The 11835-nt window shown below is 39.3% G+C and overlaps 1 protein-coding gene across 3 annotated transcripts in view; it reads left to right on the forward strand.

Annotated features, from left to right (window-relative positions):
• Positions 1 to 3662: 3662 nt before the first annotated feature.
• Positions 3663 to 11835, forward strand: part of LOC107703634 (cyclic AMP-dependent transcription factor ATF-6 beta-like) — a 22281-nt gene continuing 14108 nt past the window's right edge. For 2 of the 3 annotated variants that reach the window (XM_016506339.1, XM_016506341.1), the window contains exons 1-6: positions 3663 to 3889; positions 6928 to 6995; positions 7450 to 7528; positions 10699 to 10761; positions 10991 to 11076; positions 11330 to 11504. In XM_016506339.1, coding sequence (XP_016361825.1) covers positions 3826 to 3889; positions 6928 to 6995; positions 7450 to 7528; positions 10699 to 10761; positions 10991 to 11076; positions 11330 to 11504 — 535 coding nt within the window. In that variant the 5' untranslated portion in view covers positions 3663 to 3825. Of the gene's footprint in view, positions 3890 to 6927; positions 6996 to 7449; positions 7529 to 10698; positions 10762 to 10990; positions 11077 to 11324; positions 11505 to 11835 lie in introns of all 3 variants that reach the window. The other variant, XM_016506340.1, reaches the window with a different exon arrangement.

Consider the following 11835-nt stretch of genomic DNA (forward strand, 5'->3'; position numbering starts at 1 on the left):
CAACACAGTAGGGCTATTGCAGACAGAAACAATACTGTACTACATCGATGTTTCCTGTCGGCTCAGTTTTTGAGTGGACTTTGCTGTTCCGATTCGCATGAACGGTATACGAGTGGAGCGACTGAGCGGAGCGCACACATAGAGCGGATAATACGCAGAGCGTCACACCACGTGAAAGTGAAACCCGAGCGGTGAACTCATTTTCGGCAGCCGGAATTTCGGTGCATCTCTAATTATTGGCGACATCAGAAATGGATATTATATAATAGATGCTTTTTTGAACATTTTAGCAATTTAAAAATATTAAAAAATGATTTTTTACACGGCACCCCTGCTCTCGACAGACGGCACACCGGTTGGGAAACACTGTTCTAGGTTATTACATGCAGAGGTTGTAGGTCCAATAATTAAAACCACTGTTTTTTCCAGAATTTAGCAGGAAGAAATTAGTCATCCAGTTTTCAGCTACACATTCCATTAGTTTTGCGAATTGCTATGAATAAAATTCAAGGCATTAATGTTTGCCTACAAAACCACCACTGGCTCTGCACCCATTTACCTAAATTCATTACTTCAGAGTTATGTGGCCTCTAGAAGCTTGCGTTCTGCAAGTGAACGACGCTTTATTGTGCCATCCCAAAGAAGCAAAAAATCACTTTTATGGACTTTAACATTAAATGTTTCCTCCTGGTGGAATGACCTGCCCAACTCAATCCTAGCAGCTGAGTCCTTAGCCATCTTCAAGAATCGGCTAAAAGCACATCTCTTCCATCTTTATTTACCTCTAACTCTAGCACTCTCTATTCTAATTCTATTCTTAAAAAAAAAAAAACTGGCCCCTATTAGGCTTGCTGTCACGAATCCGGTCTATAAACTTCCGTTCACTCACCACCAGAGGTCACCCGCTCTCCACATGGACTCTCACACTACACAGACTGTTGCACATCACCCTGGACTACATTTCCCATGCTCCATTGCACTACTCACAAGCTCACCTGAAACCAATCACACACAGCTGCTACCAACAACACACACTATTTAAATCAGTCTCACACCACCATTCAACGCCGAGTATTGTTTAGCGCATATCACTCTTCTAGCGATAGCTGCATTACGGAGCCATTCCTAGTTCCCAGTTCTAGTCTTATGGTGCATTCAATTAATGTCAGATAGATCGTATTTACGAGTTGAACGCACATGAACACCATCACAAAGTCGTTATTACGAGTGGAGGACTCGTAACGTCCCAGGAGGACTTGAACGCAGCATTCGTCAAGCCACTTCGTGTTGCCTTGTTGTCTGTTTGCCTTCTGCCTGTGTTTCTTGGATTAACCCTTTGTCTTGCTGTTTCGGACTGTGTTTGCACCTCGTCTGGACTATTGCTCGTGTTATTGGATTACCCCTCTTGTCAAGCCCTCTGGATACTGTTCGCCGATCGAAGACCCACGCTAGCCCTAGGAATATTCTTTGTCTTGCCTGTGATATACCTGTGTTATCTGATCCTTGCCTGTTTATTGTCCACACCTATGTAAATAAAGCCTTGCACATGGATCCGCACGTCTCACGTCTCGTTCGCTCCGTAACACTTGCACTCTATTCATTTACTAACTGCTTGTTTAAAAAAAAATGACAGAAGAGTGAGATTCTAGGAAAAAAAAAAAAAAAACTTCAGTCAATGGAGTTCTGTGGCATATTTATGGTTGACAAAAATGTCCAACTGTACAAGGTGAAACCAGAACAGGTAGAGGGGGAGTAAAAACCATTCAGCGCGAATACCTCCTACGCATTCAACAGTCTGTGAGAAAACCGGACTATCCTGCCCCCTCAGTCAAGATGCATGTAACAATTGCCAAGAGCATTGGCTTCCAGTTCATAGCATTAATATCAATATAATGTGGGTTACTAGAGCAACATTTTAGTTAGGTTTGTTTCACAAAGTTTTCACAAAGCACATTTTGATTGGCGCATTCTATCTATTACGTTACCTTGAACATCCTGCGCCACGAAGAATGCACAGCTAATGAGTATGCTAAAGGTATGATCTTTTTTTAAGTTTTGAGGACTAGAGAGTTGGCTGTAGTTAGTTGATTATTTAACTGCATTGGCTGTTCTAACTTACCATGAAAAGTTCCAAAAAAAAAAAAACTGACAAATGAGTATTTTACCAGTATTTTGGAGCTTACGTTGGCTAAAATTACTTGGCTAACATTTGATTACAAACAGTATGTATCTAAAATCATATGTCCTGCAGTCTTCACAATACATGTGATATTATTTATAAAGTCAAACACAAGCCATAACATTGCCACTTGGCATTGAAACTCCTCATTTTCTTTTCTTGTGCTTCTTCGTTGCTTGGTGGCACTTTCCTTTTACACTGGGGTTGGTTAATCCAGGCAAGTATCACCACATGATTATTGTTTGTTGAGTCTCTGTTATTCCCTTAGAGGATTCACTGCAACTAGAGCGCACTGTCAGTTGTTGCTTAGTGATGCTCCTGTTCAAGTAAGCAGATATGCACAGATGATGCACAGTTAGGCTATGTTTAATGCACATTAAGGAAGAGAAGAGTATTGCACTAAATCTGTGCAGATTTGGCTTACATGAACATCCGCTGCAAAGTGATTGAACATAATTTATGAATTTATTGACAGCGTTACCCACCATGGTTGCCTGAATATACTAATTCAGAATACCATCAAGGATTGCATATGAGGATGTTGTCATATGTAGTATGGTTTAATGACAAATGCATTGGTTTTTAATACATTGGTATAACCAGACATATACTGGTTTTGTCAACTATATATTGGTTTGTTCAACTATATATTCGTCTAGATATATTGGTTTGTTCAAGTTTATTAATTTATATATTGATTTGTCAAAATACATATTGTTTATTCAAATATGTATTTGTAAGGATGCATTGGTTTGCTGGTGACTTGATAGGTTTATGTCACAATTGTTTTCTAGATGTCAAAATATTATTTTATTAGTGTAAACAAGGAGTAGAACAAAAAAAGGGGGGGGGGGGGGGCACCAATATCTCCCGAAATACATAAAAGTAAGTCACTGTTAAACTAGGAGAAGAATAGAGTGAAGTTTATAGTTACCTACACATCCATATGAATAAAACACGTCGTCAGATTTTAATTGAAAGGATTGTTAGTGGCTCTTTCATGGGTCCCCTGAATGCAGTTGTGGGCGAAACTGATGCAAACTCAGCTGACAGTTCTCTTGCTCACTGTTCTCAGGACTTGTGTAAGAGCTACAGATTCAAGAACTTTCTACAAACATGTTTATGCTTAACTAACAGCAGAACAGCAGCAAATGTAAATGACGGAACCACACTTTGTGCAGAAGTAGAAATTCGGCACGAAAAACAGCAATAATACAGAAACAAAGGTGCAGTGTAGATCGTCCGTATTATGCATAACTTCCGTTAATTCAAAACGTGTTTCTATTGGCTTCTGCAGCAGTCATTCACAATTCTTCTCAGCGACTACAGCCCGCCTTCCCGCGAGAAAACCCATCCATTGGCTCATCCGTCGTTCTAGGTTTCGAGAGGCCAGCCGTCCTGCCAATCTTCTGTTCTGCATTCCCATTGGCTGATCAGAACAAAAAGAGGCAGGACCTGATAAGGAAATGAGTTTCCTTGTCTGTGTATGTCGAGCGACGGCCGACGGTGCAGTATGGCGAGCTAAACCGTTAAACAAAAACCAGTCTGTCAAATCCAGCAGTCTGCTTTATGGTTTGGATGAATCACTAGCTGATGGACCTGGCTTGCTGCGTGAGGTAGACTCGTGATTTCGGCTGAGTGTGGTGATGATGACCGCGGAGCTGGACAGTCGCTTCTGCGCCGATAACCTGCTAACCAGCGAGGACTGGGGTGAGTATCGTTACTGCCGGTGGCTCCTATTGAGCGTGTGATGATGATGATGATGATGATGATGATGATGATGATGCCGATGCCGCCGCCCCCGATGCCGACGCCCCAGGGAGCGAGTCCGGATCACTCCGCATTAGTCCAGTACTGGATTACCTCGAGACCAGATCTCAGCAACTAGAGAGACATTCTCCCCGTTTAGAGCTCAAAAACGTGACGCACGTTTAGAATAAACGATTCGTGGTATAAAAATGGTAACGTAACATTTTATAATAACGTTCATTAATAACAGCTTTGTACTGTACGATCAAATGTGATTAATTATGTGATTATGTGAAAATATATTAATCAGAGTTTCCTGATTTTTTCTTACTGTATGAATACATTACATAATTCGCATTAGTAACTGTGCTAGATTTTACATCTGCTGAAGAACAGCGGGGCTTTGTGGGCGGTTGCCAGGGCGGTTGCCAGGGCGAGCGCGGTAAAGTTAGTTTTAGGTGTGATATTCGCTGCATATTCGCCTAGGCTGCTTTAGGGACCGTCTGCAAATTTACCTCTCAGTACAAAACGAAGTCCAATAATTAATATAAATTATGTTTACAACGCCATAGTAAATACCTTGTGGGCAAACGGACAGAAAATATTTAACCAATAGGTCGCCATAGACAATATCTACCTTACTGTATGTACAGTACACAACTATTTTCTTAAAAAAATTACTATAATTCACCAAAAGTTTTTTTTTTGAATGTTCCAAAGGTTGTAGTAGATTCCTAGTGGCCAGACTGGCTTACTGCAGGTGAACGTTTGCCAATATCACCCTTACTGGACATACAGTACATAATTAATCTTCAAAAACCATTACTGTATTTGACCAAAAGGGTCTTTTCATGTTCCAAAGGCTGTAGTACATTTGTAGTTATGAGACTGACTTACTGAAGGTGAGATTTTGCCAATATCTTTCTTGCTGTACATACAGTACATAAGCATTCTTAGAAAACAATTACTGTAATTGCCCAAAAGGGTTTTTTTTTATTTTCCAAAGGTTGTAGTACATTCCTAGTGGCCAGACTGACTTACTACAGGTGAAAGTTTGCCAATATCATCCTTACTGTACATACAGTACATAATTAATCTTCAAAAACCATTCCTGTAATTCACCATAAAGGTTTTTTTTATGTTCCAAAGGTTGTAGTATGTTTGTAGTTACAAGGCTTACTTACTACAGGTGAAATTTTGCCAATTCCTTTCTTACTGTACGTACAGTACATAATTATTCTTAATAATTACAAAATTCACTGAAATTCACCAAAAACAAATGTTACGTTCCAAAAGTTGTAGTTGTAGTAAGTCAGTCTGGCCACTAGGAATGTACTACAACCTTTGGAACTTAAAAAAACCCTTTTGGTGAATTACAGCAATTGTTTTCGAAGATTAATTCAGGAATGTACTACCACCTTGAACAGCCGTTTGGGTACTTGCAGTAGTTTTTTATGAACATAATTGTGTACTGTACTGCATATATGAAGGAAGGTATTGGCAAAATCCCGCCTGTAGTAAATCACTATGAGTTATACACGCTTTACAGTTTGTCAATGTTTTATTTTAAATGTTAAAAGTCACGTTAGTTAAAATACATTGGACGTTTTAAACCCAATCGGTGGAATTGTAAGACGGTCCCTTACGCATCAAGCGCCGCTATAGCACTTCTCCTGTTTAAATTTGCTGCTACAATACACTTAGGCGGTTTTTAAATAATATTTTCATGTCGATATAAAGTTGTTGCATATTGTTAAAAGTAATCGTGGTAGATATCTTGAATGTCTGGCGAATATCGAACCTAAAACTAACTTTACCGCGCTGCTAGGGCGTTGCTATGTGGTTTGATTAGGCGTTCTGTGTGGTTGCTAGGTGGTTGTTAGGGTGTTCTGAGTGGATGTTCGCTTACCCAAATTAAGAAGTCACCAGCGTCTCAGAAAAGTAATTGCACCCATTTTACTAATTTTTAATTGTATTTTTGTAATTAGTGTATTGTTAACAATGGACCCTTTTCACAAGACTGTGGTGACGCGTTTCAACGGTCACCAGCATCATAAATCCCCCAAAGGTTTTTGTATTTTTTTTTAATTTATGTACATTTTTAACACTACACTTTGTATTATATTATCTTTGCATCAAAATACAAAACAGCTAGTTAACACTAATGTGAGGGTGTGTGACGGTAAATTTGACCTCGTTCTCTCTGACTGCCGTTATCAGGCTCTCTCTCTATTTATTTCCTTTTTTTTTTTTGAAAGTCATGAAAACACTATCATGGATCATAATGCTTCTTTTGCTATTTCAGCAAATGCGATGCAAAAAAACATTTGTGGTAGTCTCCCTTTCACCGCTATAGAAGTTTACCCAACTATGCGCAGCACTGACCTCATACGTCATCCTCCCCGAACTGCTTCTGTGTACAACAGTGAGCGCAAGCTACATTAAAGTGATTATTACGTTTTGAATATGGATATTTTTCTTACAAAAACGCATCGATTCACTACAGAAGGCCTTTGTTTACCCCCTGGAGCTGTGACACACTTTTTTTTTTTAATGGATGGGCGATTTTTATTTAAGTTCATTTGGACTGAAGCAATGCAACACCCGCTGAGTGGCATTAAACAGCTTGAAAGATCAAAGACAGTTTTTAATAAAACTCTTGACTGGATTCGTCTGAAAGAAGAAAGTCATATACACCTAGGATGCCTCGGGGGTGAGTAAAACGCAGCCTAATTTTCATTTTTGGGTGAACTAACCCTTTAAAGTACCTCGAGAGCCATTCGAACGCTTCGGGAGCGTCTGCTCTCTAGAGCTCTCACGGTACTGTGATGTCACATCAAAGCTGCTTCCAGTCGAACACGCCTCTTATTATAGTGTTAGGGGCGGGGCCATGCTCAGCAAATCCTGAACACAAACAGTTGACACCCTCCAGCTCTTAAAGCATCATGTTTCCTTCTTATTATATACACATAATCTGTTCATGTCTCTTTGTCTCTCAGATGCCTGTCTGTATCAGTGTGAGGATATGGAGGAGGATTTCACCGGAGAACTGAAATATGACACATCGGTACGTTCACAACACACACACACGGATGTGAATAAGTATGTGTTTGAGTTTGAAGAAGTCCGGCTGTCAGAGGCTGAGGAATCAATCATTACCCGTCACAGTCTCCGTTGTAAATGTTTGTCACGCTCTCTGTCTGTTCAGATCCACCTGATCTGCTCTCACAGAGAGACACAGAAAAGCTCATTCCTCAGTCTGTCTAAGCATCCCCATAAACACGCTTTACTGGGGGAATGTTTACAGTGCAGGTGTTTTAATCAAATAAATAGGCTCAATAGCTGTGACATTTTATTGCCATTAGCAACAGACTCCAGAAAATACTGTCCTGAAAATGTGGCATAATAAGAGTAACACAGCAGGAGAGTTGTAGTGTTTGGCTGCTGTAAACTAGTCCGTGATCATGAGACTGAGTGAATATGCACACGGCTGTCTCTCTCTCTCTCTGTCTGTCTGTCAGCTGGACAGTGATCTTGTCCTCACGCTGGACCCTGATAACCCCACATCACCGTGGAAGAACCTGGATGACAACCTGACAGGTGAGACGCCAGCACTTCCTCTGGATCATACCATCATTTCATTGCTTCCTCCAGCTCAGTGGTTCTCAACCTCTTTCACTCCTATTGTCAAAGAAATTATTTGAAGGTCCATATTAGAATAGTTCACAAATGAGTAAATTTCAGTTTCAGAATTTGCTGTAATTAAGCATCACAACATAACACCAGATACATATAATAAAATGTAATAGAAACGGGTAAATACAGGACGTGTGTACTGTAACAGCACACACACACTCTCTCACACACACACACACTCTCTCTCTCTCGCTCTCTCTCTCTCTCTCTCACACACACACACACTCTCTCACACTCACACACACACACACACACACACACACAAACACACACAGAGGAATTCACTCTGTAGAGAAATGAAACCGATCACTGCATCTTGAGACTGGCTCTTTAAAGGCAACACCTATCAAACTATTTGCGCTAAAAATAAAATTCTTCAGGGTGTCCGCGGGTCCTTAAAAAGTCTTAAAAAGCCTTAAATAACGTTTTCCTAATATAAGGCCTTAAAAAGTCTAAAATGTCTTAAATTCGGATTATATGGGTCTTAAATATTTTTGGTCACATTACTGCTAAAATATCTTCAGTCTGACGCACCTAATGACTTTACAATCATTGGACAGACCGAAGATTTTTTCTTCCCCGCGGTAAGTTACTGCGTCATCAGAGAGAATCGCTGTAGCAGAATACAGGTTGAGCTCATAGACTGTATAGGCCGAACTACCTTTTTAATGTTCTCAATAAAAATAATAATTTATTAAAATTAAATTTTATGATTAAAACATAAGTGACAAAAAAAATAACCAGCGAAGCATCGAAATGCGAGAATGATTCTTCTAATTTTATTAGCCTACATTCAATGTAAACAGCGATTGATAATGGATAGTGTATTCTGGTATCAAGGTCGCGCTGTTGAGGCTCACTTTGTCTCTTTGTGAGACTTCAGAACATCTTGTATCAAGGTCGCGCTGTTGAGGTTCACTCTGTTTGTCTCTTTTGTCTCGAGACTTCAGAGCAAATGAGCGTAACAGCACATAAACTCAGAAGATACACACTGAGGTAAAAATTCAAAATGTTTAGTTTATTCATAACATGATATAGTTAAGTAACTCCATGACAAGTGAGCTATTTTGCTCAATATTCTCACGACGCAAAAAACATTAAAAACACCTACAGAGTGCACGCATTATGTGAAGTCTAGTGCGTGTGCCATTTACAGTGCGCTCTTTCACTGCATGATTCAGTCTATTAAAATACACTCAGAATGATCACAAATTCAAGACATGGGGGCAGAAAATGACTTCATATAGTTAATAAATTTCACATGAAGAGTGCCTTTTTTTTCTCCCAAAATTATACAAATGTGATATTGATTTTTTTTAAAGCAGTTCAATAAACTAGAGGTTTTATTAAGAGACTTACGTTTTAGACACCATAATGGCTGTTTTTGCACTATTTCGCCAACAAAAAATAATTCCAAACAAAGCCACATCGCTGTTTTGCGTCTTTGAGCAACATGACAGCGTTTTGCCGAATGAATCAACTGTTTAAATGATTCGGTTCAGTCGCAATGAGTAACTTATTAACAGTGACTTACTGCCACCTACTGACAGTTTTAATTTCACATTTAAAGTATCTTTTGATTTTTTCAATTATTTCAAATATCAGTATTCAATGTTTTATGTTTAATATATCAAAACATTATTTATGCATTTGTAACTGCAGGTTAAATGCATTCATGTCCTGCATTAAACTGTGTGTAAACACATCTAAATGCCACTTCAGGTGCAGCTTATGTCTGGATTGCAGAGATGAATTTTGTTGATACTGATTTCATTTGCTTGGTAACAGCCCAAATGTCTTATTCTTATTCACTGATTAAATGTAAGAATTTGACTCAAAAGATAATGCACACTTATAGAAAAATTGCTTTATAAAGGTAAAATGCCCATAAAAGGAAAAAATCAGTTTAAACTTATTGGAAAAGATTAATTTCTATCTGACCACCACACAGAATATGAAGAATATCAAAAACTTTAGGAGTCAGCTGTCCACGAAAGTTCTTAAGATAGCAGCATGATAACACACTCAATCAGCTGAATGAATGACTCAATGACTCACTCATTAAGTGACTTACCGTCACTTACTGGTCGTTTATTTGAGAAGTTTGTTGAAAAGTATGCATTCCCCCCCCCACCCCAACATTTCTTATTTGTATATTCATAAATGTATTTAACACATTAAGCTCATAACATTATTTATTGCAGTTGTAATTATTGTTATTTGCAGTGTAAATTATTTAATCTGACTGGTAGCAGCCCTATAGTGTATATTGAATGTATTGATAAATTGTAATAATTTGACATGTAAGATGATGCATACATCTAAAAAGGTTAAAAATAGGCCTTTGTAAAGGTAAATATGCAGATTTAAGTATGTAAAAGCTGATAGAACACTGATGAAAATGTTGCTTCAGAATAAATTGTTTACTCCACCAAAAATCTCAGTGATGCAGTTATTTTGTGGGGATATTTTGTATGGAATATTGTCTGCTGATATGAAAAGTTCACTGTATATCATAGTTATAAATACAATTTATTACAGCAATGATATTTTGTTTTCTTTTTAATTTAAACACATTAAATATTACATATATGTATGTAATAAAATGTGTATTCTCATTACAGGTTTAGGTCTTAAATGTCATATAAGGTGGTATTAAAAAGGTCTTAAAAAGTCTTAAATGTAACTTGTTCATGTCTGTAGAAACCCTGTTCTTAAGAACATTTCAAGAGTTGCACTTCATAGCATTCTTACAAACGTCTTGGAATATATATTTTAGGAAATGTAGGAAACTTATCTCTTAAGAAGAACATTATTAAATGTGTGTGGTTGAACGTGGCAGACTAACAGGCGGCCTTGCATGCAGGTTTGTAATACGGAGAGTGTGCAGTTTATTGGCTTTTTTCAGAAGGACTCTGACCTGCAAACAGTTGTGTTTAATGATTCAGTGCTGATACTTAGAACTCAGCAACTGCTACTGTAAACTGGGCTGTGTTTCTCTATGTTATTATTTGTTAAGAAAGAGTAAATAATAACCCAATCCCTCTCTGTTTGTGTTTTGTCCTTATTTGTAGGTGAAGTGCCAGTCATGAAGGATTATAACAGGACTATAACACAACCTCTGCCAGTGGACATGTGTAAGTGACCCTGTCTGCACGCTTCCCCATGCAGTTTTCTTTTTTTTTTTTTTTTTTTTTAATTTATGTATGTATGTATTTATTTATTTTCAGTAGGATGCCAAACCTCATTAATAGTTCTAGATAATGCATTAGAATAGTTGTAGATGGTCATTACAGATGATTTCATCTTCAGACAGTGTGAGTTTTGCCACAGTGCATGTGAGTAAGTTGTGTGTGCATGTTGTAGTTTTCCAGGTGAAGACTGAACCTCCGTCACCTGCGTCGTCTCTGACCTCTGACAGCTCCATCTCATCTTTACCCGAAGCTCAGCAGGTGTGTACAGCTCTGTGTCTGTCCCTCAAGACAGTGCAGCTCTGCGGCAGGCTGTGAAACAGTACTTTTATGAGTAAATTAAATATTTCAAGTAGTTAAAGAGATGAAGGGAGGATTCAGTAGTGTTTAATGCATCTCTGTTTGCTGTCGTTAACATTGTTTCCTCCTGCGGTCTTCAGTGCAGCTGAGCAAACATCAGGACACTCGTCTGGCTCTTCCGGTCTTCATTTCTCTGTTTCTCTGTCTTTCTCAGGTGACGGTGAAGAGTGAGAACCCGCCCACTCCACCGTACATGTATGGAGACGTGCTCTCGCCGCCGCTGACCAGTGTGGAGGTAACCGTCACCAGCGTCTCTCCAGTGCATCAGCCTCCCCTTCCTCTGGCCATACAGCCACACGCTCTCAGCAGCCTCGACACACAAACCACAGGTCTGCACACACACACACACACTCCACCGCACACAAACACACACACACACACGCGCACACACATACACTCCACGTCTCTCACTCACTCTCACACACACACACACACACACACTCACTCACTCACTCACTTACTCACACACACTCTCACACTCTCTCACACACACACACACACACGCACTCACTCACTTACTCACACACTCTCACACACACGCACTCACACACACACACGCACTCTCACACACACACTCACACACTCACGTGTGACACACACACACACACTCTCACACACACTCACGTGTGACACAGACACACGCACACACACACACACTCC

This window comes from Sinocyclocheilus anshuiensis, unplaced genomic scaffold (assembly GCF_001515605.1).
Source record: "Sinocyclocheilus anshuiensis isolate Anshui unplaced genomic scaffold, SAMN03320099.WGS_v1.1 scaffold1212, whole genome shotgun sequence".
Classification (NCBI taxonomy): Eukaryota; Metazoa; Chordata; class Actinopteri; order Cypriniformes; family Cyprinidae; genus Sinocyclocheilus; species Sinocyclocheilus anshuiensis.